At 39.6% G+C, this 27669-nt stretch overlaps 2 protein-coding genes across 6 annotated transcripts; one reads left to right on the top strand and one right to left on the bottom strand.

Annotated features, from left to right (window-relative positions):
* Positions 1 to 391: 391 nt before the first annotated feature.
* UCHL5 (ubiquitin C-terminal hydrolase L5) lies at positions 392 to 17035 on the bottom strand. 3 transcript variants are annotated; one of them, XM_039556221.1, is made up of 11 exons: positions 16842 to 17030; positions 15404 to 15467; positions 13587 to 13692; positions 6116 to 6241; positions 5970 to 6031; positions 5762 to 5892; positions 4337 to 4400; positions 3152 to 3254; positions 2613 to 2726; positions 2350 to 2448; positions 392 to 1001 (listed from the first exon to the last, which is right to left on the bottom strand). In XM_039556221.1, the coding sequence occupies exons 1-11, from the start codon at positions 16921 to 16923 to the stop codon at positions 957 to 959; spliced, it is 996 nt and encodes a 331-aa protein (XP_039412155.1). In that variant the 5' UTR covers positions 16924 to 17030; the 3' UTR covers positions 392 to 956. The 3 variants fall into 3 exon arrangements, with proteins under 3 accessions (XP_039412155.1, XP_039412156.1, XP_039412157.1); XM_039556222.1 differs by lacking the exon at positions 2613 to 2726 and having other exon boundaries at positions 16842 to 17035; XM_039556223.1 differs by lacking the exons at positions 15404 to 15467; positions 16842 to 17030 and adding an exon at positions 10097 to 10180 and having other exon boundaries at positions 13587 to 13658.
* A 340-nt stretch (positions 17036 to 17375) lies between these two features.
* On the top strand, positions 17376 to 27547 carry RO60 (Ro60, Y RNA binding protein). 3 transcript variants are annotated; one of them, XM_039555691.1, is made up of 9 exons: positions 17376 to 17459; positions 21300 to 21901; positions 22589 to 22809; positions 23047 to 23193; positions 24454 to 24591; positions 24820 to 24936; positions 25689 to 25802; positions 26211 to 26357; positions 27265 to 27547. In XM_039555691.1, the coding sequence occupies exons 2-9, from the start codon at positions 21322 to 21324 to the stop codon at positions 27415 to 27417; spliced, it is 1617 nt and encodes a 538-aa protein (XP_039411625.1). In that variant the 5' UTR covers positions 17376 to 17459; positions 21300 to 21321; the 3' UTR covers positions 27418 to 27547. The 3 variants fall into 3 exon arrangements, with proteins under 3 accessions (XP_039411625.1, XP_039411626.1, XP_019147419.1); XM_039555692.1 differs by lacking the exon at positions 27265 to 27547 and having other exon boundaries at positions 17377 to 17459; positions 25689 to 25795; positions 26211 to 26341; XM_019291874.3 differs by lacking the exon at positions 17376 to 17459 and having other exon boundaries at positions 21517 to 21672.
* Positions 27548 to 27669: the final 122 nt, after the last annotated feature.

Raw genomic sequence — 27669 nt, 5'->3', positions numbered from 1 at the left:
ACATGCAGGCAGCATTTAAGGTGCCAGGACACCCAGTGAGCTCCACTCCCCAGGCATTCCCTTTGGTCCACGGGACACAGCTCAAGCATCTTCCACAGCAATGTTTGTTGTCAGCCACAATAATCTTTCATACACCTTTTCCCTTGTATTACTTCTCAAAGTCATTTTTTCCTTCTAGTACTTCTCAAAGTCAAATAAAAAGCACTGCTTTAAAGACTTAAATTGAATATGCTTCAGAACAGGAATACCTTATATCCAAGAATATTAACTCCCCAAAACAATAGCATGCCTTCTTTCTACCCCAAATTTAGAATGCATATACTCAAGTCACAAGGCTGATGACTCCATATCCTCACCATCTTATCCCATAATAAAATACCACAGAAGAAAGTTTGCCAAAATAAAAATGGGAATATTTATTATCTTTTCTACTAAAGCAATGCAGTTCTTTTGAGATTATACATTGGTCTTTGCAAATGTTTCTACAGCTAGATTCATACTTTTCCATTTTGTAAAAAAATCAGACACTTCATAAAAACAAAGACACAGGCTATGTCACTGAACAACTGGAAAGGATTGTAACTGTTAGTAGGGATGAGCAAAGAAAGCTCATGCTTATACTTAAACCTCTGGCATTTGTATCGTTATCACATGTTCAAGTGGGACAAATGGGGACATTTTCCTTGCACATTTCTGGGTCCACTTCCCAAGCTTTCAGCAATCAGATAGACTGGTGAATACTGAATGTGACCAGGAGAACCTAAACATTGCTCAGCAGTACCACATGCACAAGATGCAGGGGAAGGAAGAGTCAGACCCGTGCAAACAGTACAAGACAAACTGTCACAACTGGCAAACGTGCACTGGACAAAAGTTGAAGTTTATGAAAAGTTTTATTGGTTGTCATGAAAATAGTATCAGAAGCAAATAACTGTGTGTGTTTTGCAAAGTCATCTTCATTTGGCCTCCTGAGCTTTCTTGGCATTCTGTTTTTCTTTCGCCTAGGAAACAAGGGGAGATGATGTCAAGCTCTGATAAGACAAAGATCATTCTGAAGCTTTGAATGACCACTCATTACATTTCTGAATATTAAAAATATGCTGGAAAATGAAAAATTTCAATGTAAATTTAGACCCTTCAGAAGCATCCTACTACTATTTTACTAGGTTAGTATATAAAGCCTTTTACAAAAAAACACAGGTTTAAATAAATTATGCAAAAGAAACTGAGATTGGGTAACTTCTGCAGGGGAAAAGCACGATTTTAAAAGCATAATTGAAACCTTCATTTTTCATACCTCCATACCAATTTCATTTAACATAGAAAAATCTCTTCCTAATGGAAATATTTTATGTCACAAGAAAACACCACATTCAGACATACTGATTATCAAAACTGAACTCTGAAACAAACAAGATCTCAGTGGTTTAGATCTTTAAAATGAGTGGAAAGAAACCCCACAGAAGTTCCTATCAAGATATCTGCAGACAGATTCTCATAACTTATATCAATCATAAATAGTTCAAATTGACAGGAAACTGGCACTTTCCTCGTTATGATTTCAGTTAAGAAACAGATTGAGCAAGAAGAGGGGACAACTCAGAAGCAAGGCCAACAACTTTCTGTCAAAACATTAGTTAATTCTGAATCAGGCTTTTGCTTATTACCGCTTATTATTGAACTGAACAGCATCTCATTCAGTGATTTAGAATTAAGATCTGTTACCATCAGCTCACTGGTCATTTACTTGTGAAAGCAGCTTGATGGGTGTTATAAATGACTTGTGTTAACATAAAACAATTAAAACTCCACAAGCTACTGTCTTATAAACTACAGGCCTGGAAATTTACCTTCCTAAATAAATTCAGCTAAAGAATGCACTCATTAAACAACACACAGCTCTTTTTTCATTACACTGATTTGGAGATCCTTCCTCAGTGAGTACAAAATCAGGGATCCTGCCTCTGGCACTCAAGCCTAAGTGCATGCCAGCACAGAGAGCCGAGTACAGTTCAAGTACTTGACCAGTTTAAGAACCTCGCCAAAGTGGAAGACACACTTATTTATTAAAGTTTCATACAAACCTTAGCAGTAAATCAATGCTAATGTCTAGATACCTTAGAAAGGGGGGAAGCCAAGCCAGGGAATGAGCACGGGAGCAAGGAAAAGGGAGCGCTCCAACTCGAGCGCTGTGCCACGGCTGCCACCGCGCGGTCACCGCCCGCTATAGCGGCCGCAGGGCAGCGCTCCCGGCCAAAGACCTCGGCAGCACAAATGGCACGGGCTCGTCCATCTAACAGAGAAGGCAGGAAGAGTTACAGAAACATACGGTCAGCTGGAAATACTCACTTTCTCTACTAATGGTATTAACTGCTGGTGCTCTGCTAGAGTCTTTAATAATTCCATGATGAAAGGCAGGTAGTTATGTTTTCTCCTAATATTTTCAATCTAAAAATAAATTAAAAGCATTAACAATTATTACATGGCTGAACTATCTTCTAGTCCCCATCCATTTCCTTCAGATTAATTGCAAAGCTCCCACATATATATAAAAGCTGGCTTTTTCTTACAACTGTTCCAATAATTTCATCAGAAAAGCAAAAGCTACATACCTTATATCTTTTTAATTTTTGGTTCTCTTCTTCAATTAACATCTGGTATTTTGCAACTTCTGATTGTATAGAACTTAACATATTACTACTTTGATCTGTATCCATAGGCTCCTCCTTCCACAAAACAAAAATTTAAATGGATGATGTTACTCCATTTTTAAATTCTTTCTTTTTTTTTAATTAAAGCAAGTTTAGTTTCAGAAGTATTTCTATCACAGAAAGATTCAGTTTTGTTTACAGTTATGGGAACGTTCCAGGAATTTCTGCAGTTAGTTACAAGCAGACTAGTTCAGGTACTGGGAAAAGAACAGTTCCCGCACCACAGCAAACGAGTCAAGGCAGAAAATCAAAATGACACTTTCACACTGTGCTGAGTGCTCAGCTCAGAGCTGCAGCACTGAGTGCATCCACATCTGTAGCAATCACTCCCTGCTTTTTTTAGTGTGACTCCATTTGGAGCGAGGAAGGGAAGTGAAAAATAAAGCCAACACACAGAACTATGAGAGAACTGCTTTAGCAACTTCAATTCCATGGCCTACCTCTGCCAGTTGCTGCTGTAGCTCTGCAATCCTCTGCTCATATATCATCTTCCTGTCAGACACAATAGCCATCAGGTTAAACCTTATCTCACCTTCACTGTATCTAAATGAGGAACAGAAAAACAAAACAACAAAGACGACCCACTTTCAAAACTAGTCACCAACATGACAACTCAAAAGCCCCCTCCTTGATTTCACTTTAAGGAATGCATTTCACGGAAAGAAAAGTTTAAATGGGTCTAATTAAGTTAAGTTTGCTACAGATCCAGTCTTGCCACAAAATAAAATCAGCCCGCAAACTACCTCTCTCCAATATGTAACTCCTAATAACCTTCTCTCCCCGAAATTTACTATTCCTGTTTGTGGTCACAAAACAAATACTGAAACTGTCCAAAAAAGAAAAGAAAACATGACAACAGAATTTACAGAAGACTGCAGCACATAATATTTTCTAACAAGTAATAGTAATGAGAAAGTAAAAACTATTGGAGACTTCTCCACACAGTGGAGTGTCTAATTCAACAATTAGACTAGCAGGCCTTTTGGAGGTTAAATTCTCCAAAAGCAACTTGGTAGTCCTGTTTTGCTTATCAAAAAAAAAAAGTCCTCAAGCAAAAACTTGGAGCTGTTTTCTAAAAATGGCATAAAATCAACTTTATTTCTAACAAATTTGGGACTGCAGTTTGGAACCAGAATTAAGAAGTAGGAAAGTTCCATAGTATGTTTTTCTAGCTTAAATTTCCAAGACAAGCCACATACCTAAGAAAAACTTGTTGTTATCTCTAAATACCAGCTGTATGGAGAGAATGACTATCTAGTGCTTTTAAGTGCATAGGCAAATGTTATTCATGGTCATGACACTCTTAGCTTTCACTCCCAAAGACCCACAGCTGTGTAACAGAGAAAACAATCTTCTTTTCCAGGGCACTTGTAGGATCTCTCTTCACTACACAGACACCCACTTGGATTAATTATGCAGCAGCCCAGTGCATTTGAGATTTATCTATCATCTGCCTCATGCCGGACAACAGGTTCTCAAGTCACACAGTGAAATGCATAAAAAAATGACATGTAAGAGTGATTGCTTAGAAATTCAGCTGAAATCTTTTAACTGAGGGAAATTAGGACTATGGAATTTGAAGCATAGGTAAGGTGCTATATTTTAAAGGCATCACGACCATTTACTTTTGTATGCGCTTCTCTATGACGGGCCGCACTGCACTTATCCAGTCATCCTGATTGCATGCACCTGGGGAAAAAGCAGGAAAAAACTCATCATCTTTGCAAAATTCAACAGAGGAAAAAATTCAGCATCTTTGCAAAATGTATTGCAAAGCCGACTCGTATAATTCAGCCTTATGCAGCAACTTCAGAGTATGTAACAAGTATTTCTTTAGCTACTGAGGTCTGAAATTACTCAGGTGGCTTTTTCAGGAGGTGGAAGATATTTTATTAATAACAATATTTAGATAATGCAGTGGCCAAAGCAATGGAACAAAGCTAAATTTTAAGGGCATAAGCATCTAACATTTGTTTTGTTGATAACAAGAAATTATGGGGCGGGGGAAAGTATGTTATGTAAGGTTTTTATGACACAAGGGAAATTAGTTGGTATGACAACATTGAAGTAAACAGCAAAGGAAATCACTATGGACAGGTACAGCTGTTTAATATTAACTCTTGATTTTGTCTGTGTAGATGCAATACAACGCTAAAAAGTCAGGCAGAAAGAAAAACTATAAAAGGATATATGATAGAGAACTTGATTCCAAGATATATGAGAGAATACCTACAGGTGATTTCCTAAGCTGGAAATGCCTCTTTTGCAATTTTGAGATCTAAAAATTTTCTAAATTTAAAGTAAATTTAGAGACTCATGATCTTGTGACCATAGAAATGATGGTACTGTTAGGTCTGCAAACTGTACAGGATCTCCAGACAGACTGAAGACAAGATTAAGGAGCAACCCACTGCTCAGCCTAAACATAAATAAAATTGTCAACAACACTGGGAAAACACTCTAGGAATGGAGTGTGGAACATGTTGTTGTTGACAATGTATGAGACTCTGAAGTACAGACACGATAGGCACTGCAGAGCTTTTCAAGACACAACAGGGCACACATATCTCAAGAAAGATTACAAAACATGAGCCAGTCTTACAGAGAATAAAGCAATTTTCTTTTAAACCATTAGGAAAACACTTGCTGTCTAAGAAGAAAGAGGGCAGTGAGTAAACACAAGCCACATAATGTAAAAAAAGTATCTGGAGTCGGCTGTATACATTCTCCCTTTATGTAAACTTCTCACTTGCAACAGAACTACCAAGGTTTTGGAAGGGATTGCAGGACCTGATCATTTGGTTACTGAATGAAAAGAGAGAGCACCAGAGACATGGAGGAAGCAGGGAGAAAACTGTATTTTCAAACCAACAAAACTAAAACAATACAAATGACTGCAAGGAAGTACAAGCCTACAGCACATTCAGAAAACTCCCTAGATATTCCTTATTTTAATAAATAACTTGCTTTGAGCCTATAACATATGACCAATTTGTTGCAAAAAGCTATGGTTAAAATGAAGGATGTTCAGAAAAAATGTAAAATGTTACCTAAATCAATTGGTCCTTCCCTTAAGCCATCTAGCTCATAGAGCCTCCCATTAACAGGAACATAGCTTACAAAGTGAAAGGCATCTTCTTCCTTTGCTGAAGACTTTGCATCAAACTCAAACATCTGTTGTCTGCAAAGAAAATTTAAAAACCCCTGAGATTAAAAAGGATTTGCTCAAATTTTGGCCAGATTTAAAACATATGTTACCTGGCAAAACTGTTGTGGACTTGCCGAATCACTTCTGAGTTGCTCAGTGCCAAACCTTTCATCTGAAAGGAAGTAACAAAACACCTGTAAACCACCAGAGCTGTAACACTGGGACACTCAAAATGCAGAAAACAGTGGGCACTCACCGCAGCATCAAAGCTTTGGGAAAATTCTTTAAATTCTGACAAGGTCTCTCCTAGGTGAATGTCTTGATGAGCACAGTTTAACAGCACACTTACTATGGCTTGAGTTGCACAGGCATTATTTATGACCTAGAAAAAAGCATGGAGAATTTGGTCAGCAGTGGTGATAAAAGTTCACTCCAAACTGGGTTTGTTTTTGTTACAAACACTTTCTGTGCTGATTCACATTAGAGCTGCACTCTAACCCACACTGGATTTGCTGCCTGGGTAGCTACAGAAAAGCCTTTGCTGTAATAAAATCAGCTCTGCATGGCTGTCATATACAATTCATTGATAAAACTCGTATTTCACAGCTGTCCTCAGAAACTGTATTCCACTGTCTGAAGTGATTAATAAAAGGCATAGAAGAAAGGCAAAAATCCTTGGATCTCTGTGGAAAAACTCACAGTAATATTCAAAGCAAGCTGCCCAAATAGGGTTATTTTAACTATGGCCTTAAAAAAAAGTCAACTCTCCCAAGAAAATTCCTTCAAATAATCAATCTCCTACTAGGAGTAGGAGGTCAAAAAATTTAATTTGAAGCAATAAAGCACATTATGGACCATAGAATTTTTATTAGAAGGTTTTATTGGACAAAAAATTTCAAATATTCGAGGGATAAACTAATAAAACTTCAAAGTGTTCCAAGATGTAGAGATTGTTTAAGTGATGATTCGCTGAATAATGTAATTGTTTCTTTACTTGCAATATACCTATCCTTTTCAAGTCAATGTTTAAGTCACTAGTTTGACACTGTTACGCTTCAGTATTAAATACTCCACTTTTAGAAAATATAAGCAACGCCCTTCATATTAAAGCCATGTCTTTAATGTTGTTTACTAATAACCAAACTAAAACACTGTATTTAAAGAAAGAGGCTACAAGGATTATTAAATATAATTTGAGATTTAACTAAAGGCACTGTAATCAAATTGTATGAGGCCATAATACAAGAAAGACTTTATATTAGCAGTTTTTTCTCAGTGAGCTATGGGTTAGGAAAAAGTAATGTATCATTAGTCTTTGAGACTATTTTGCAGTTGAAAATGCTACTTAAACCTTAAAGCTTCCAGAGAGGATGTGAATTTTGTAAAAAAAAATGAAAATTAGTTCAGGGCTGTGAATGTGAAACCACTTCCAACAAGAAAGGAGAAAGAAAAAAAAAAAAAAAAGAGAAAACCCAAGCAACCTGTTCCACAATCAAGGCTAGCCCTAACAAAGGAAAACCTAGTATGTTAATACTAAAGGCCACATCATAAATTTATTTTCTATGCTTCAGGGTGTTCTCAGTTCAGATTATGTCTGGATGCAGATGATAAAGAAATAATAGAGCACTTCTTAATTTAAGAAAAATACAATCTAGTTGACTTAAATGGTAATCAAGGGAGTCAACTACACATGCAGAACAGATTACAGCAATCAAAACTCAAATTAAACCAACTGCAGGTACACAAGCTAAGGGCTAGAACACGCACAGCTGCAAAATAAAGGACATACAAGGGAAATCCATCAAGGGCACTGAAATAACGAACCTGCAGCAGAAAAATTCAAACCTCCAGACTTGCAGAATGGCATAATTTGAATTACACTTGACATAGGAAGAAGAACTAAAGATTCTCTGAGATACAACTAAAGAATGTTATCAGAGACAGTTGTAAAGTAGTGCTAGGATGAAAGCAGGGAAATCCCAAGTGGATCAGAGTGCATGAAGCTGATGCAGCGTAATTAAGCTGACAGAGAAGCAAAAGAAGGTAGGGACACCTGTGCTGACAAGCTGTTGGAACAGTGCTGGTACAATGAAGGCAGGGTCATCACTACAGCAAGCTGTATTTGTTAAATGATAATTAATACAGAGGGACAGGACTAAACGGCAACTACTTTTGCTGAAAAATCAAGATGGAACAATCAGTTGATCTCTTTAGAGACAACTCAATAATGGCGTCAAAACAAGGAAGGGAAATTCACAGAGATTTTGTGCCTAGAGGGAAGATCAACACTGAAACTGCTGAATAGCAAGTTACAGAAGCTTTAAACAGGAAATAAAATCAGAGGAAAAATTAGACTTGGCAGAGAATTAATGGGCTCATCAAATATTGGCCTTTAAGCCTATTTTGTATTCCAACTACAGTATGAGATAAGTCTGATGAAGTCTATAGGGACCAAGCTGAACAATGTCTGACTGGTAGAAAACAATATGCAAAAGATGCAGCTCTGGGGGCAGTGGCCTCTAGCTGTTGAAATGAAAATACATTACAGAACTCAAGAACTTCAGTCAGTGAGAGGCAGGAGGTAAGCAAAAGACAGCAATAACTGTCCTGTAGCAGAAAAGTAGAAGGAAATGCAGGTGGTATGCATGAAAATCCAGTGTGTTCCTGGATGCAGATGACACAGGAGAACTACTAAGATGGAACAAGGGAATATCCAGCTAGTGGTAGCTCACAGGCAGGGTGAAGAGGGCAGGCTGAGGATGTGATTGCAGGACCAAATGTGGACAAGTGCCAGGTTTATTTGTCACACAGACACAATGCCATCAGTGCACACAGCACTGCTCCATACACAATCTAGAGAATCCTTCAGGATACCCATCTCTCTAATTTTCAGAGTATCTCTTACTTAAGATGCCTCAGCATTAGCAGAAAACCTTTTCTGCATTCAGATAACATGATAATAAACGCAGGTTGTTCCGAAAAGATTTTTATTTGGACTTGAGGATTAAGAGGATTGTCTGTATTTGTCCAGAAATATCAACATTTGCCTGGATATTTCTGTCCAGGAAGTCTTGGTCAGATATTAGATTGATCAATACTCAAGACTCCAACTTAAAGCAGAGACCCACAGTTAAAAGATTTTGTAGGCAGAAGTTCAAGGTGTATTTAATAACATTTGAAAGAAAATTATACACACAGAAATGTATCAAGAGAAGGTTAGCCCTTCCCCAAGTGAAGCTCAGCTTAAAACAAACCAAGGAACCACTTGATTGGGCTACTCTCGAAGTAAGATGCATTACTTCCTAAGCATGCACCTTTCTCTAGGGATCCAGTCTGACTTTCTGGATCAACTTTAGGTAGAAGCTCTTTAAATTCCTGACTCACATCTTCCACCTGATGGATTATGTATTTTGCTTTTCAAAAAAGCTGTGGACAAGCCTGTGCTGCAATTGGTAGTATAACCAGCAAATCCCTAGGCTTCACTTACTAAACATCCCAACATTACAGAACAGTTGGTTTAAAGGAGCTCAATGTGAAAAATTCAGCATTAGCACAAAGTTCCACAACTTATTCTTGTTTAGAAACCCTACATAATTTTTTTTCCATTTTAATTTTGTTGGAGTAAAGACATAATTTTTCTACAGCCATATTTAGTTAATGAAAATCTCTTCCTGATTTGTTTCATGTCTTGAAGTTGTACTTCTTGTAAGTTATCTGTTATCCCAAACTTAGCTCTAACACAGATATCTGGTCTATCTTAATGTTACCAAATCTGCAAGAGTCAAAAATTTTGAGTTTGAAATCAATTAAGTATTGGAAATGTAAAAATACATATGCTTCCATTAGTGCCATAAACAGACCAGTGTTTTGTTATTAACAGTATCATTTATAAGATACTCCTTCTGAAGGTATTCCCAATTAATGAAGTTAATGTTCTGTCACAACAATGCAAAATAAAATAAATACATGGCATCTAAGAAAGGCAGGATACCAATACTTCTGTACTAAAAGCTGAAGCATTTATTAAACTCAAAAAAAAAGTAGTTTCAGGTCTAACAACGGCATTCTTTTTTGTCCAGAGACACTTCTGCAGTGCTCAGCAGAGAATGCAGCTCCTCCAAACATTGTGGCAGGGAGCTGAATACATTGAGTAGGTGTAATCATGTATCCACTGTGACTTAAGCAACACAGAAATCAGGAATTCAGAGTTAAGGCTGAAATTGTATCCTTAACTCACCTCATTGTGCCTAGGTATCCTAGCTCAAAGGGTATGTAAGATCATCCAGAGTTCTGTGGCCTCAAATAGAGGACCAAACCATACCTAGGCATAACAGGGAGGCCAAATTTTAACATGAGTGCACATAAAAGTGACCATTAAAAAAAATCCTTTAATATGCATGCATACCAGACAGACTTCAAAATTCAACCCCCCAGCATACTTGTGATTTAACGTGGAACAAGATCTAGTTGCCATTTGGAATTCACCTACAACATCACTATGGAAGTGGAAATGAGGAAAATGTGAGCATGCACAAGCTTCTTACCAAAACTGAGTTTCCTAATGCAATTTTAAAGATGTTTTACTAGACAGTTTGAGAGCTGTAGCCTTTCACCTCTAACTAAAGTTCCCCACAATGAAACAATTTTTAAGATTGAACACATAATAATATTGAACAGAAACAATTTATTTCCTATACTCAATTGTTGTTACATATTAACAGTAACCTTGTCTTGTTCACCCAGGAGGCAGGAGGAGACTTGAAAACATGTCTGCACTAATACCAATTGTACCAAATGTCTTTAGATGGGAACATTTAAAAGAAGAAAATATGTGAGAAAGAAAAGAGAGACAAAGAATTGTTGAGATTTTTCAGGCTCCAGTGTCATGACAGTTTTGAAGATACGGATCAACAGATCAATAACCTTAAATGTCATAAAAATTGCCCTAACCAACCTATTTGTTCTGGGATTCCAGCCTACAAATGAACATAATGTAATTTTACATCATCACTTCTGTAATGAAGAAAAAAGTCTTCCGGAAAGACCCTCAAAATCAGCATAAAATCTGGAATAAAACATACAGAGGAAATAAAAAATACATGTGAACCCAGTTGCACAACGGTTGGGAGGACTTGCTCTTTCACAATACAAATATTCAATACGAATGCTCATCTCACTTTGTGCTCCTGGGTGACTCAGAAGGATTCAGAGTGTGGTTTTGAGAAATGCAGTAACTTCAGCACTACCATAAAGAACCCCCTGTTCTCTCTCACCTGTTGCCAGCTTTGTCCTGTATAGACTCGCTAAACAGACACATCTCAAAGTACAGCACAGATCAGCCCAGAAAAAGTGCACAGGAAACTGCTGGGGGATGAGCTGCACTGGCTCACAGAAGCTCACTGCACCCTGCTCTCATCAGCAGCAAATCATAAGATCAGACACCTACTCAAGGAAACACTACAAGTCCTCAAAACATTGCTTGTCAAGTTGGATCTCTAACCCAGGCTAACTTTCCTCAGTGTGAAAGTCACCAGAGCTAAACTGGTATTAAACAGATTCCTCCAAAATACCCAAAGCAGTTTCTTTCTGTTGACTTTTAATAATAACTTCTCTGTACCTATTTCCAGTTGTTCAGTCACAATAGCTCAGTCCAGGCAAAACTGAACTGATATGAAGCACAAGCACATACATGTCTACAAGGAATGTTTGGGTTTTGCAAAGCCACTGCACTTGACTGACAGATAACGCCAAAACATGAAAGATACTAACTCTGAACTTTTTGCAAATGACTTTTGAAACATCTATTCCACGCCATCAAGTGGCATAACCAGGCAGAATTATTTTTCTAGAACATTTCTAGAAATTGCTTTCCATACTAAAATTAAGAGTCACTCTAGCACACTCTCTTTAAAGGCAGCAGGTGAATGAAAGGGACAATTAGAAAGGAGGTTTCAGCTTAAGAACATATTAAAATATGAGTGTTTCAAAGAAAACTATTAAATAGACTTCTCACTGCTAGCCTTTAATTTTGTGGGGTTTGTTATCAAATCTAACATTATCCAAATTTTGTGATGTACATTCTGCAATCTCATCTTAAAGCTCAAGAAAGATCCTCTTAGTTATTGCCTTTAAACACAGTGTCAAGGTTCAAAGAAGGGAAGAGGGGGTGGAAGAGGCAAAAGAACTGGAGCAGGCAGACAAATGCTTTGAAACTTTTCAGCATTAACAAGAACAACAACTCTAGGAGAACCCCAGCTACACTCAGGAAACAAGATGGAATCAATCCCTTGAGTGAGGGAAAATTTACCTTCACTTTAAAACAAAAAAAAACCACCCTCCAAAAAAATCCCTCTCTAGATTCCGATCAGAGTAATTTCCTCCCACCATGTAACCACCTTTTGAAAGTTTTATCAAGGGTTTTCCCTGAGTTCTTTGCCTCATGGCTGTTCTGTAGCTACAGCCCATGGCCACTAACAGTAAGTTTGGTGAGGCAGAGATCACAACCTAAACCAGTGCCTATGAGAGCTATCAAGCTATAAAGACCATTAGCAAACTGCTGCTGATCATTGTATCATAAAAATGGTGGGCAGTGTGTGGCAGGACTCAAGAGCTGCAACAGGGGAAGAATGAAGAGAATCAGCATTAAAAAAGCTGATCCACAACAGCATGAAACAGGAAGGTGATTATTAAAGGAATAAACCAGCAGGTAAAGAGTGGCCAGGACAGCTATTTGCATTGTTTTCCCTATTTCTATACTTTTACCTGGAAGTGCGTGGAGATTTTTTCATATTCTGAAATTTACATTCAAAACACTTCTGCATTTGTGGTGTGAAATAAAACAACAAAAAACCCAACCAAAAAAAAAAAAGCCCCCCAAAATACCCCACCCTAAACACCCCAACAACTAGACTATGTAAGTTCACAGAAATCCTAATAATTTTCCCTTTGATATCAATGTTTTGTAATTAACACCTGTAGGGTTACAGTTCCTGTTTAGACTATTACATTTATCAGTGTTTTGGAAGCAGGGCTCAGAAACAACCTAAAAACATTGTTAAATACTCCCTACTTTCATTCTGGTCACTTTCTCTTGTTTTTCTTGCTTACAAACAACACACACAGCAGTCTGCTAACTCTAAAACAGAATTTCAGTACTACCCTGTGTTTAATAAAACACAATAGATTACCTCAGCAAAACCAATTTTTCCTATTATTTCTAATTTAAGTTCACCTTTTTGATTTGAATGCTTAAAACTTGCATGCCAAAATGGTCTGCAAACCCTTAAAGGAAAGCGTTATCCTACATATACTGCTCCAGCTTCAGAGCATTTGAGAAAAACAAGAAATAAGAACAGAACCAAAATAAATTTCTTCCAAGAAGTTGTTGAAAGTGGTTTCAAAAGAAGTAATTTGCTCATTCTGCTGGGAACATTTACCAAAACACTATTTACTGCACAGAAGACTGAGTTACTCTATGCGTGAGGGCTGACAAATAAATAAGAGCTTTACTCTTCCATGGCTGCTATTTTTGTCTGACTTGACAGATCAAACTGATTTGCTTTGTTAATCACCTTTCAATACACAGCACCTACTCTCAGAATTTGTTGAAGCTATTTCACCTTGCAAAATGCCAATTTCTGTACATATTAACAAAAAATAGGGGGTTTTTTTGGTATTAAAAGCTGTGCTTCATGACACATCTAAAACAATTACTGAACTTGTCATACCTGCTTAGCAAAAAATATTGTATCCAGTCTGGAATCCTGGACAACAGAACCTGCTGGCTCCTCTCCAGGCTGCCACTTGAAGAGAAAAATCAGCCCATGTACTGGCCTGAAAAACAAAATTTATATGAAAAAGGTCACCTGTACTGATGAAAAATACCAAAATCACCTGTACTGTAGTTTACCTGTACGCTGGTATGGTAATTCTGTTAGTTCTTTCTAAACATCAGGAACTTGCACTGAAATTTTCAGATGTGCTCTTTCAATTAGGCAGAAGACAATTCAGGCTTCTTTCCGTAAGTGCTAAACAATCCCAATCTGAATTATCATTTAGCCGGTAATTTTCAAAAGTCAGGACCAGTTTTCCTGGTTACTGCAACTTTTACAGTTGCAGAATTCTCATTTCAATTGATTAGTGACAAACAGCTGTCAAAGCATTTGTCAATCATATACAAGAGCAGGAGCTAAAGTTTTGGTAATCCTTCTAGACACAGAAGGAATATCCGAAGAGGAGCTCTCCTGAAACTTCATGCTTTGAGTTATCTCACCAACAAGTGAGAGAACCCCAGTTTTCTCTTCCAGTAAAAATGTGTCTTGTTTTTCATACTGCATGTCTTGAATAGTGAACAGCTTTTATTACATGTTGCACTGTATTCAGTATGCCCAGAACACAAAAATTTATCAGTAAGGGAAATAGTTCTTACCAAATCTACAGTTAAAGTAAGACAAAAACTTATTCATCAGCTTAAATCTAAAGGTCATCATCACAAAAGGTTTCTCTACAAAAGGCAAACATACACCTGTACTGCATAAGAAACTTTTCCTAAGCTCTGACCAGAAGTCTGAGATGCATTTTTTCAAATTCTCTCAGTGGACCTGCTGTTTAAAAAAACCAAGCTGTTCCTATATTGTTTCACTCCCAGTGTTTATACACTGTGTAAAATATTGCAGGTGTAAATGGGAAGGGAGGAAGGAAGCTGGCCATCTCCCAGGACATGCAAAGCTGTCACTTAATGACAAACAGGTAAACGTTCTGATGGTGCAGACAGCAAATAAACCCCTTCCTAGGCAACATTTCTGCCATTCAGGTGTTGCTTGCCAAGCATCTTCAGTCAAAAATTCTAGAAGTACATCATCTGTACCAACTGCTGCATCTTTTGAAAGATTAATCCAACAAACATAGGATATTTGCACAAGATACAGGAGTATGGTCCAGGTTAAATTACATTTTCCTCTTAAAATCCTCTATGTGAACATGGATAACAACACATCACGGACAAAATGTTAGAAGAATTAATGTTGCTTAATGAGGGCAAAATCGTTCCACATGGCACCAGTCATTGTCAGTTATAAAAGGCTTATTTGCCTTCACATACATATGGAAGTGGTTCTGCAGGAAAAACGAGTTACAAAAGTATCTAAGTACAGGAAAATAATTTAAGACAACAGAGGCAATATCATGTGATGTGAGGAAGAAGGGAGATAAATCAAGGAACAGAAATTCGCCCAAGAATTTGTTAAAAGATATAATGCAAGCTAATGGCAAAACGCATTAGGAATCTATTTCCACATTCTAGCTACTATCAGCATCTCTTTCAAAACCTAATTAAGCTAGATTAAGTACCAAAGCATTAATAAAAGGCAATTTAACTGCCAGGTATTAAATTTAATCAAAATCCTACTGAACTTCTGTGGAAACTAAAGGAAAAAACACAAACACAAAATGCCGCAAACAAAAAATCCACCAAAAATACACCTGAGTTTAGTACACATTCTTTCAGGGACATCAGATGAATGTGAATAAAAAACATGTGCCTTACTTCAATTTTTCAAAGTTCTCTGGCTCCAAACTCCATATTTCTTCAACTTGTGCTCCTCTACAGCCTGAAATAAGGAAACACACAGGTCTCTCCAACTAACCCATTTAAAAAGGGACGCAGCCAGTCAAGACACAAAGACATTATGTAATGTTTGTAACTTTTATGTCCAGGCTATGGAAAAGTCTATCTATGGGCTTTAACACACCTTGATTAAAAAACCCAAAACAAGACAGGTAAAGAGAAATTATTTCAGGAATTTCTGAACGTGTGTATGGTGATGCTGTCTTTACAACACAGTTGCATTTTAAAAAAGAAGCAGAGGAGATTAAAATATCTCTGGTCACTCCATGTCCTTTGCTTAACTGAAAACAATACTGTTTTTAAAGGCATTATCAGCAAGTCCAAAGCAGAACTTTAAACAGCTATCTCCAGACAAAGACCCATGGTAGTAGACCAAAAATGCTGTACATTCAAGCAAGGTATTTGCATAATACAGAGACTAAAAGGTTAAAATATTTAGTATGTGCAAGTTTCATTTATTAGTTAAATAAAAACATCAAAGAAGCCTGTCTGGACTTCATTTCTGAGAAAAAGACATGACAGAAACTATAAATCAATGAAACCTAGAGTAAAATAATGTTGGCTCTTTGGCTGAAATCCTGTGTAGATTTCTCTGTTGTAATAACCATGTACTCAAAGTTTCACCAAAGATTTTAAACGCATTTCAACACAAAATTTAATATTCTAGAAGGTCAGGCAGCCACTTGAAGGCTATCCAGCCACTGCCAAGCCCCACGGCTCAGCCTGGGGACAGCCCTTTCCCAGGACGTCTTCGCTCCCGGGGCTCTGTAACCTGAACACTTTCCCACCCTTAAGTCTTAAGCTGCGCCAGGGAAGTTTAGATTGGACATTCGGAGGAATTTTTTCTTAGGGGTGATTAGACACTGGAATGGGCTGCCCAGGGAGGTGGTGGAGTCACCGCGCCTGGAGGTGCTTAAGGAAAGACTGGAGGTGGCATTCAGTGCCATGGTCTGGTTGGCAAGATGGCATTGGGTCACACAGGCTGGACTCGCCCATCTCGGAGGTCTTTTCCAACCTAACTGATGCTGCGCCTCTACGCGGCACGTCCCTGCCGAGCCGTCCGGCAGCAGCGCAACACGTGCCGGGGCGAGGGCCGAGCCGCACCGCACAGCCCGCGCTGGGGCCGGCCCGGGGCAGCGCCGCGGAGGTCAAGGGAGCCGCGCTCGCCCCCGGCCTCACGTCCCTGCACCCTCCCGGCCCTGCGGCAGCCGAGCCCCGCGGGGAGCGCCCACCGAGTCCCACGCACCCGCTCCCCGCCCGCCCGGCGCCCCACGCAGGGACAGCGGGCTCGCACCCACCGGTGCGGGAACAACCCCGCGGAGCCCCCACCGCCTGCCCAGCCCCGCTCGACCCTCACCGAAGCCCTTGATGAGCTCGGTGAAGACGCCCGGGTCGCTCTCCATGAGGCACCACTCGCCGGCGCTGCTGCCCCCGGACATGGCGGCGCCGCCGCCGCCGCTCAGGCTGCGAGGCCGAGCCGCGCCGCTCCTTCCCGGCAGGACTCGCGCCGGGCACCGCCATGGAGAGGCGGGGCGGCCGCAGGAAGCGGCGGCCGGGACTGGATCCGGGGCAGCTGCGGGCGCCGGCAGTACCGCCCCGGCCACGGGGAGGCCGCGCCGCGCCCCGAGGCTGCGCTCCGGGGCGGCTCCGGGGCGGCTCCGGGGTGGGCGGTGGGCGCGCGGCCCTCGGGCGGCGCGGCGGGGAGCGGGGGCCGGCCCCGAGCGCGGCTCCATCCGGGCACCGCGCGGGGGGCGCGGCCCCATCCGGGTCCCGGCGATGCTGTCGGGGCGCGGCGGGCGGGGCTGGCGCCGGAGACTCGGAGCGCCGGCGGCCCGAGCGGGACGGCCCTGCCCGCCCCCCGCGCCCGCAGCGGCCCGGCCGCCGCTCTGTGTCCCCAGTGCCTCCCCTGCCCATCGCCCCGGCGGCCCCCGGGGCTGCGGCACCGCCCGGCCCCGCCTGGGCCGCGGCCTCGCAGGCAAGTGGCGCTCCCCGGGGTGCGGGGGGAGCGGGGCGCGGGGTCCCTGGGCCAGCCCCGGGGGGCCCCAGGGCCGTGCGGGGAATGCGGAGAGGCCAAAGGGGCAGCTCTGGAGGGCACCTGGGCGTGAGGGGCCCGCGGGGCGTTCGCGGGCGTGTCTGTGGCGTTACGCGGCTCCCCCGTCACGCGTGTTTATCGTCTTTATGGAGACTGACAGCTGCGATCAAAGCTCTTCGGGTATCCGCTTTAGGTGCTTCTACCTCCTAATTCTGTGCTACGTCAGCTAAGCTGCCTTTGCCCCCCCAGTCGGTACATTTTTTTTTAAGCAGACAGGCTCTTGCAAATTCTGCAGTAGAAATGGGTGGGCAGGTGTGTGGTTCATATAGTCGGGTATCTGCTGTGCTGCCATCGTGCATCACTCCATTGGTGATTTGGGAAGCGTTCTCTTGGCATCCCAGTTGACATAGAGGTGCTTATTTTCCGAAGTATGAGAGCTATGTTATCAGAGCTGTGCTGCAGCACAGGCCTGTTTTGTTACAACCTCCGTGTGATGGTTGTGGTCTCTCTGCTCAATTAACTAGGAGATGTTCCTTATAGTGTTCAGTTTAATGCTTATACAGAATTTAGAGAGCAGGAGGAGGAAAATGCAGTTCGTTGTAGAATGAAGTATATGTAGTTTCGAAGTATTTGAAGGCGATTTGAAATGTTGTCTTTAAAATGTTAATGCTGGTTTTTTTGTCATAGAAGATCACGCTTTTTCAAAGTTTAATTCCATGGGATTTCACTGCAAAGTTTGATTCGTTGTTAACATAGCAGTTAAATTTAAGAGCTTAAGTTAGAATTTGTAGTTCTGTTGAAGCTTTGTACTGAATGTGTTGGGTTTTTTTTTTTTCATCCGTTCACAAAACTTGTAAGACCTTTTATTTCTTAGGAGAGCTAAAGCAAGTTAGAAAAAAAGCCATAGAAATCAACGAAGATCAGCTTAAAGAACTGAACATAAAGATACTGACTTATCAGTGCTGTATAGACAATTTCAGAGCAGTCAAAGCCGTATATTACTTATAAATTTATATGGCGGTTGAAATATTGTGGGTTTTCTCTTTCATTAATAATGGTGAACAACCGTGGAGTTTAGCTTAGCAGTTTTTGTTATAAAACCCCTCATCTGGGACTTCTAAGGCTTTTCACATTGCTGTTTGCATTCCCATAGCACAAAAGTTGGAAATGCTTATGGAGCCAGAATATTGTTGATGAATCCTCCACAGCTGTTTTAAATTCAAGTTCCCTGCTGCAGCTCAGCAGGTGACGAGTAGGCTTATAGTAGAGCATGTGTTAAGTGAACATTTGCATTTATCTATTTGTTAGGGTGAAAGGTGTCTCTGTTGTACAGGTGTTAAAGGAAGAAAATAAGCTTGAGGTCTGGGCAGAGGAGAGGAACTGGTGCAAGGGAGGAAATAGCTTTGGGAGCTTGTGAGGCTGGGATGTAATACAGGGTTAGAAATGGCCAACATGACTCGAGCAGCTCAGCTGTGAATAAGCGCTTTTCCAGTAGCTCCTGGTGAAGTGTAAATCTGATACTTTTGCTGTGACTGTTCCATAGTGAGATTGGTGGTTTCCGTCAGCTATAGCAGATTTCAAAAGTAATTTTTAAAATATTTTAAAGAACTCACAATTTGTGTTAGGCAGTTTTTGGAAATCGTAAGAGCATCTGGGCTTGTAGCTCATAGTATATTCCTAAGAAAGCAAATTAAAGAGCTAAATGTCAGAAAAACTATTTGCAACTCTCTTTTCTATTATGGGTCTGTGTCACAAGCGTACGGATGGAGGCACATGCCTCTTTCCGGTGTTGTGAGTGCATGAATAGCCTGGTCCATGCAAAAGTAAACATAAAAATTATCCATTGTTAATATCCATAAGAGTTTTCCCATTTGTCTGATTTTAATGTAGTAATATTTGTTGTAGTAGGAGTATGAAAGCTACAGCAAGGAATTATTCTAAATATTTTATATACATGGAGATCTTGTTGTTCATGAGTGATCCTTTATGCTTCCCATTCTTATTTTTCCTTCAGGATAATGGTGTTTCTCAGTATCTTTCATGTACCATTTTTTTTCTGGTAAATAAATGGATGCTTACTGTGATTTCGGAATTTTTTGTTTGAGTTTTCTGTGTTTATTATGAAACATTCCCGACTGTTTAATGAAATGAGCTAATGGAACTGTATTGAAATAAAATGTATTTAGACATGAAAAGGTCCTGATGTGGTATTCATGCATGGGGAATACCAGCCTTGTTATCTTCAGTGTATTTGCATGCTTCAGATGTCAGGGAAAAAGCCTGCTCAACCATGATGTGTATTTCAATAGGTTTGGCAGGAAACATGGTTAGAATATATAATTTCAGCTGAGCACTGATGGTCTAAATAATACAATGAAAGATATTTCTTAGTTAATTTTCAACTTAAACCTGCTTTCTTAAACCAGGTGTCAGCATACAGCTTCTATTTTTATGATTTTATGAGTTTGTAATGGGAGCACTGATGATTGTTGTTTAATTCTGGATGCAGATCAATGCAGATATGGAAAGCAGAGGAAAGGTGCATTTCTGATCACTTGCAGAAAAAGGGAAAAATTCTCTGTCAAAGAAGTAGGGAAGTTGTTTGTAAATCAAAGTGTTGCTTACCTAAACTGAGGGGAAAAACCCCTCTGTCTACATTAGTGACATTTATTTTGCTAGCTTATCCTGGTAAATGGAGCAAAAAGGCTTTTATTTGTCTTCTGAACAAGAAAAGAGTCAAAAGTAGGTATCTGCAATACTTGAAAATTGTTTAGTGGATTTCTTTGAAATGTAATTTGTGTGTGCTCAGACTTTAGTCCCTGTATTTTAAGATTTATATGGAGTTTGAGGGAGTGGATTATTGGTGCTGCCTTTTTGGTTTTCCGTAGGAGCTCTTGGTGCTATTTAGTGTATTTTTATTGTTTGGTGAGAACTGAGTAAACTAAATTTATTGTTGTGCTATTAATGTTTTGGAGGTAGTGATGATGAGGAATTTCTTTACCCTTACCCTGCTGATTTCGTTTCACCTGCTTTTGCTTTATTTTAAATGTCATGGCTTGAATTTTACTGTGCTGGATGTTCTCCGAGTAAGAGCAGTGGTGTTGCGTTACAAATACTACAGCTGAACTCTCTTGCAGTAAATAGAAAGACCTGAATTATTGTGATTTTTTGTGCTGATTTTTGCTTCTTAACTTCGAATGTAAAGCAGTACAGAATCTGTGTTTTCTTGGATCTCACTTGGAGCGGCAGACTATTTGAGCCCGAGGCAAAGATAATTTGTTCTTGAGCTACTCAGTTGTTAAAAAGCTGTTGTCTAGGCCTCACTGAAACCCACCATACATAAACTCTCACAGAGTCTTCCGACTAAACAGTTTCTCAGTATCTTAGTTCTTCATTTTAGCCTTGTTTTTCTTCAGTTGGTCGGTATTAGCGATTCTTCAGCAAAATAGAGCAGGGCAAGATCTGAATTTTGAGCCATTTAGTGTGCACTATAAAAATTTACGTGAGAAAGTGATGTAATATATTAGTGGCAAAAGGCTATAACACCAGATGGTTTTTGTCTGCCACTTACTGGGGGTTAAGTAGTTTCTGAGTTGATTTTTGTCGTTATCATAACTCAGAGAGATTTCTGTTACTTTTCCTCCAAATGACAGGATTATCGCACACTTGGAGTACGCTCTGATTAAATTTATGAAAGAGGACTTAAGATTATAGACAAGATGTATTTACTTTGCCAAACGAGCAGTCAACAGTAGTTGTTAATAGAATGTGTTATTCTTGCAGCAGACCCCTGGAAGTCTGAGGGATGGAGGCGGAGGAGAGCCGAGCGCAGGTGCCGGGCGCGGCGCCGGAGCCCGGCTGTGCCAGCGGTGCCGGCTGGCCCCTCACCGACAGCGCCCGGCTGCAGCACTTCCTGTGCTTCGGCTCCGAGGGCGGCGCTTACCACGTCAAGGAGCAGAAGCTGGGCTTTGAAAACGCCGAAGCTTTGCTAAGGCTGATTGAAGAGGGCAGAGGCTGCGAAGTTGTTGAAGAAATAAAAGCATTTAGTCAAGAGGGCAGAGCAGCAAGACAGGAGCCCCTGCTCTTTGCCCTCGCAGTTTGCTCGCAGTGTTCTGATGCCAAAACAAAACAAGCGGCGTTTAAAGCTGTCCCCGAGGTGTGTTGCATACCAACCCATCTCTTTACTTTCATCCAGTTTAAAAAAGATCTGAAGGAGGGCATGAAATGTGGCATGTGGGGCCGTGCTCTGAGGAAAGCTGTTGCAGATTGGTACAATGGAAAGAATGGCATGGCTCTTGCTTTAGCAGTTACAAAATATAAGCAAAGAAGTGGTTGGTCTCATAAAGATCTTCTGAGGTTGTCCCACCTAAAACCTGCCAGTGAAGGTAATAAATTTTTATTTACCTGAAAATACTGTGTTTTAAACCTTTTATATTTACTGTGGAAGTATTTTGGAAACCCAAATACCATTGTAGGTGAATTCTTAGTGAGGATATCCTGTAAATTGCATCTTAAAAATGTGGGTGTTCATATCAGAAATAGACCTGTTTATCTTCAAGGTAAACAGAATTTGTTCCTTCTTTTCGTCCATATGCCAAGAGAAGATAAAATAACCCAATTCCCTCATTTTGTTCCTATTTGCTTACAAATTATGAAATAACACTTTTTCATTATGTGGGAAGATCTGTTGGCTTCAAATCTTAGAATAATAGAATGGTTTGGGTTGGGAGGGACCATGAACATGATCCATTTCCAACCCCCCTACCATGGGCAGGGACACCTTCCACTAGACCAGGCTGCTCAGAGTTCCATCCAGCCTGGCCTTGAACACTTCCAGGGATGGGGTATCCACAGCTTCTCTGGGCAATGTAGGAAATACATAAAGCTCCTTAATTCTAAGGAGATTAATACAGTAATTAAAAGTACTGCTCTAAATTGTGTGTGGCTGACCTTTTCAACAGGTGTTTGGCAGGTCTGAGAATGAAACCTGCAAATTCATTTGCATGCTAGAATGATAAATGCCAGTGTACAGATGGTAATCCTGCTTGAGAAATGGTTTTCTTTTTCATCAGGAATTGCTATAGTCACTAAATATATTACCAAGGGATGGAAAGATGTCCAAGAAGCTTATAAAGAGAAAGCAGTTTCTGCTGAGACTGAAAAGCTCTTGAAGTATCTGGAGGCTGTGGAAAAAGTAAAACGCACAAAAGATGAACTGGAAGTCATTCACTTGATAGAGGAATATGGTCTAGTTAGAGAGCATCTCCTGACAAACCATCTGAAATCTAAAGAGGTAGGTAAACTTCCTTACCTTTGAATTCTCCATAGAGTGATGCTGTTCAGAGTCTTGAGTCTAGATTTCTTTAAAATGTAGCCCTTACGCTATTTTTCAAGTTGTTTACCCAAATAGTTAAATAATTAAGATCTTAATATAATTTGTACATTTATTTAAAAATACATTTATTCAATGTATAGATGCCAGGTCTTGCAGTTTGAGAATCTCATCTTTCTTCTCTTTCTTTCATCATAGGTTTGGAAGGCATTGCTCAAGGAGATGCCTGTTTCTGTATTGTTGAGAAATTTAGGAAAGCTGACAGCAAATTCAGTGCTTGAGCCACGAGGTTCAGAAGTGGCAATAGTATGTGAAAAACTGAGAAATGAGAAACTGCTAAAAAAGGTAAGAACTTCTTTTTAATCAGTGCCAGCCTTTGTGGAGTTTCATTTTTAATTTTTAGTTTATTCTTTTTAAAAACTGCAGTTTAATGCCTGCAACATTATTTTAAAACTTCTGTTTATAATTTTTCATTTAATTCCCCACCTGCTTTCTGAAACTTTCTGATAAATTAAGTGTATTGGCAGCTATTGGATCTTTTCTTAAATGACAGCTGTGGCCAGCTTTGCTTGTTGGGTTCATCAATTCTTCTGAGTCTTGTAATTTTTAAGTGAGTTAAGAAAATAGCATAGCAGCTGAGGGGAAAAACAAGATGGGCAAGGAGACTTTCCTCTTTTCTGATTGCTTTATTGTCCATCAGAATGCTAGGAAAGTAAGAGGGAAAAGAGAATTCCCCAGAGAGAGAATAAAAATTTCAGGGATTTAGTCAAAAGTAGAGAGGACAAGTGTCTTGACGAGCAGTTTTGTGAGTTGGGAAGATGAAAATCAGGGCACTTAAATTCTTCAGCACCAGAGCTGAATTGAGCACAACAACAGAAGTCCTTTTTTCCCCATCCTACTGCAATTCCCTTTCTCTGGTTTCTTCCTTAATCATACTGGAGGCATGGAGAAGGGAGAGCAAAGATCATGGTGCAATACCTTGATGGAAGATAGACAACAGGCATTCAGATTTTCTGAGTTTTGTTGCTGGCAGTGGTTAAGGACTGCAAACTCCCCTTTAAGATAAAGATAACAAAATGTTGATAAAGTTATGTAAGTTAAGTTCATATATGGAAAGAAAAAAAAATTGTTTGGAGTGTTCTGTAGAATGAGAAAAATGAATGCTATGTTCCAAAAATAATTTCTTGTCCAGTGTTACTGTATCTGGTATAAAACTAGTTTTAAGTTGGTTCTTTTCCGTGCTCAGCTCCTTTCTCTTCAGTTGGGCAGGGACTTTCTCTTACTGGAAGCCTGTGATGGAAAACAGCACTGGACAATCATAGAGCTGCAAAATTTTACCAGAATTCTGGTGATGGCATCACATTTGGTGTTAACTGGAGGATTCTTGAGAGGGAATGAGGTCCATTGTCAGTAAGCCACAAGTATCAGTTAATCCAACAGCTGTGTAAAGACTGCATGAACTCTTCAGATTTAACAAATTTAAAGTAACCATATACTAAACCAGAGATTTTTTTGTAGTAGGAACTTACTTTCACATTTAGTTTGTTACTTTTTTTTTTAAGGAGGTTAAATTTTCATATCCATATTTTTGATTTCTACCTGTAGGGTAGAATACATCCATTCCATATTTTGGTTGCATTAGAAACTTATAAAGCTGGACATGGAAGCAGAGGGAAGCTTTGGTGGCGTCCTGATGAAGACATTTTAGGAGCTTTGGATGCCTCATTTTACAAAGCTTTCAAGGTAATAATAGTTCTCCTATTTGTTAAGCTTTTTAAGAGTTCGGTGTTTTCTGAAAACTTACCAAGAACGGTTCCTGTGTTGGGTAACAATTCTGAAACTTTGGCAACAGCACTGTCCTGACATTACCCAGAAAGAGTAAAAAATGCCCACTTCAGGACTGAAAGCAGCAGAAGAAATTAATATATAAATGATGTGTACCTGTTACATTTTTGTCTTTTATTCTTTCAGACAGTTGAACCAACAGGAAAACGCTTTGTAATTGCAGTTGATGTCAGTGCATCAATGACACAAAAGGTTTTGGGCAGTGTGCTCAATGCCAGCACAGTTGCAGCAGTAATGTGTATGGTGAGGCTTTCAATTTCTTATTTATAACTGTTTTCAGCTTGCATTGCTTTTTTGATACAAAAGTGCTCTGCAGCTGGTTAGGCATCAAGGGGAAACTTAGATATAACAGTTTTTGGGCACAGTGACCTTGTGTCTCATTGCTGAAAGCTACTGGCAACCACATTTGGAAAGATCAGTTTGAAGAAGTTGGTTTCTGTTGTAAATCAAAGTGGTCAGGGCAGCTTTTTCACTTACCTTAGTCATAATAAAATGGCTTACTGTACGTAAAAAGTGCATACACACATTTTAATTTTTTCAGAAGCGTTCACAGAATAATACAGGCTAGATGAAGAAATATTGGGGTAAGTCTTGTGTCTGTTGGAGTTATCGATGTGGCCTTTATTCACAATCACTTTCCCCTCAGTTTAGTATTCTAAAACTTCTTGGGTTGTATTCTTGTATTGCAGAGGAGTTGAGCTTTTGTTGGTATTTAGAAATGCTCAAGGTTTATGTCAGAGAGGAGGAAAGAAAAATAGAAGTATCTTTAGTTACAGTAATTAGAGCAGTCGTTCAGCTCTTTTTGCAGTGTTTATTTGCAGTAATATTACAGAATTTTTAAAGTGTAGAGTGCACCATTAGTGTTTATGAGGAGCCATGGTGACTTAAATACGAAAGCATTTGTCATGCTGTGTGTTTGGTAGGGAATGGCTCAGTTTAGACATTAAAAATTCGGAGGAATATAACTGAATTATTTTTGTCTCTCTCTTTCTCAGGTTGTAGCACGGACTGAGAAGGATTCCCACATTGTTGCCTTTTCACATGAAATGGTCCCTTGTCCAGTGACAGCTGACATGAGCTTACCTCAAGTTTTAGTGAAAATGTATGAAGTATGTAAAAAAAAAAAGTCTCAGCAGTTACACTGTATTTTCTTTGTAATCAATTCTACTACCTTGTTTAATCTGTATCTCTCTAGTAAAGTTTGGATTTTTTTTCCTTTGGTGCAGTTGATTTAGAGAAAGCCCAGCAAATGTCATTATTTCATTTGCTGGATATTAAACATTGCAATTTAGAATGGCAGTGCTAGGTCACATGAGTTAGCTTGAAAAGAATATTTAAAAAACTCAAACAAAAAAAAACCCTGGACAAACTAAGATAAAATGACCAAGTTTAACAAAAAAAGTCTTCATGTAGTGACACATGGTAGAACGTGAAGCTTACATCAAAAGTAATTTTTCCATGGTTTGTTAATTTCTATATTAATGTGTTCCATGTATATTTATTTTTGTATCTTTAAGATTCCAGTGGGTACCACTGACTGTTCCCTTCCAATGATATGGGCTCAAAAAACTCAGACAGCTGCTGATGTCTTCATTGTATTTACTGATAACGAGACCTTTGCTGGGAATACTCCTCCTGCAATGGCCCTTAGAGAGTACAGAGAGGTAAACATGCTTCTGACTGTTTATGATTAGTAAATACTGTACAAAATAAGTACCAGCTCTAAAAATCTTTTAGAGATTGGACTTTTTGTGGCCTTCTTCAGTAAATAATTATATATTGTTTAAAACTGCTCAATTCTGTTGTTAGGCAGAATTAGTACACGTATTGCACTAATTGTGCATATTTAAAACCACAGAATTGCTGAAAGGATTTGTAATTAGCCTCCCCTGCTCGGTGTGCTGCAATGTCCATGAAACTTTGTTACTCAGGGACTGTATGAATTTCTGCGTCCTATATATAATTGATGGAATACGTTTTTATAGTTTTTACAGACTGAAGTTTGACTCTCAGAGCTAAATTTAACTTTGATGTTTGCAGTAGATATCAAAAAGTTTCAATGAAGTAATGAAGACAAGTGTCACTAGGATGATGTGACAGTATCTTGTGAGGAAAGCCCATTGTCTTTTAAAGGGACTGCTCCAAGCTGTACAGCTGCATACTTTTAAATAGAACAAAGAAAAATACCTTCTCCAAGCACATTGCTATTGGAAACTCTTAGTTATTCAGCAAACAATACTTTATGCTTTAAAGAAACTATTTTTTAAACTACCAAAAATGCATTTGTCAGGCATTGGTGTATGGACTTTTATCTTTACATAGTTTCCACCCAGTTGAAATGAATACCAAAAGTCTTTAATTTGGTTTCCTTAGCTGAGGTTAGCTGCCATCCCAGTGTTGACAGGCATCCTGCATTTCTGTTCCGGCATTCCTCGTTTCTGTCAGTACAGCTCTTCAGACAGCGGCTTATGCAAGCGAGATTTGGCCCTCTGGCCTGTTTAAGTTACTGCATATGTGCACATGTTTCACTCTATATGTATTTTCTGATATTTTTTGCTGTCCTTCCTCTAGAAAATGGGTATTCCTGCTAAGCTGATTGTTTGTGGAATGACCTCCCACGGTTTTACGATGGCGGACCCGGATGACAGAGGCATGTTGGATATCTGCGGCTTTGATACAGGAGCTTTGGATGTCATTCGAAACTTCACTTTGGATTTGATTTAAGTTTTTTAGGCATTTGCTCTTCCCAGTGGGTCCATTGCTGGCAACAGACTTCACCCTGGCAACTCCCAGCCAAATATACTTTATTAGCATATGGCATATTGTATACATATCAGAATGTTACGGGAGGTGGTGGCACGTCAAGCATCTCTGACTAGAGCTTCTCACTAAGGTGTTTGTAAGGTTGAACAGAACTTCAGTCCCATGCAAATCTAACAGATTCAGAGAAACTCAGCGCTTGTATCTCTAGTGTCA

Source organism: Corvus cornix, chromosome 8, assembly GCF_000738735.6.
Source record: "Corvus cornix cornix isolate S_Up_H32 chromosome 8, ASM73873v5, whole genome shotgun sequence".
Lineage (NCBI taxonomy): Eukaryota > Metazoa > Chordata > Aves > Passeriformes > Corvidae > Corvus > Corvus cornix.
This window is presented reverse-complemented; position numbering and strand designations above follow the sequence as displayed.

Bases quoted from the DNA above. Each gene is read 5' to 3' on its own strand.
- UCHL5 (XM_039556221.1), bottom strand. From the start codon at position 16,923: ATGTCCGGGGGCAGCAGCGCCGGCGAGTGGTGCCTCATGGAGAGCGAC. The intron at 15,468-16,841 runs GTGAGGGTCGAG...TCCTTATTTCAG, and splicing joins CGAGCTCATCAAGGGCTTCG to GCTGTAGAGGAGCACAAGTT. The intron at 2,727-3,151 runs GTAGGCCATGGA...GTTTTGTGGAAG, and splicing joins TACAGCAGCAACTGGCAGAG to GAGGAGCCTATGGATACAGA.
- RO60 (XM_039555691.1), top strand. From the start codon at position 21,322: ATGGAGGCGGAGGAGAGCCGAGCGCAGGTGCCGGGCGCGGCGCCGGAG. The intron at 21,902-22,588 runs GTAATAAATTTT...CTTTTTCATCAG, and splicing joins CCTAAAACCTGCCAGTGAAG to GAATTGCTATAGTCACTAAA. The intron at 26,358-27,264 runs GTAAACATGCTT...TCCTTCCTCTAG, and splicing joins CCCTTAGAGAGTACAGAGAG to AAAATGGGTATTCCTGCTAA.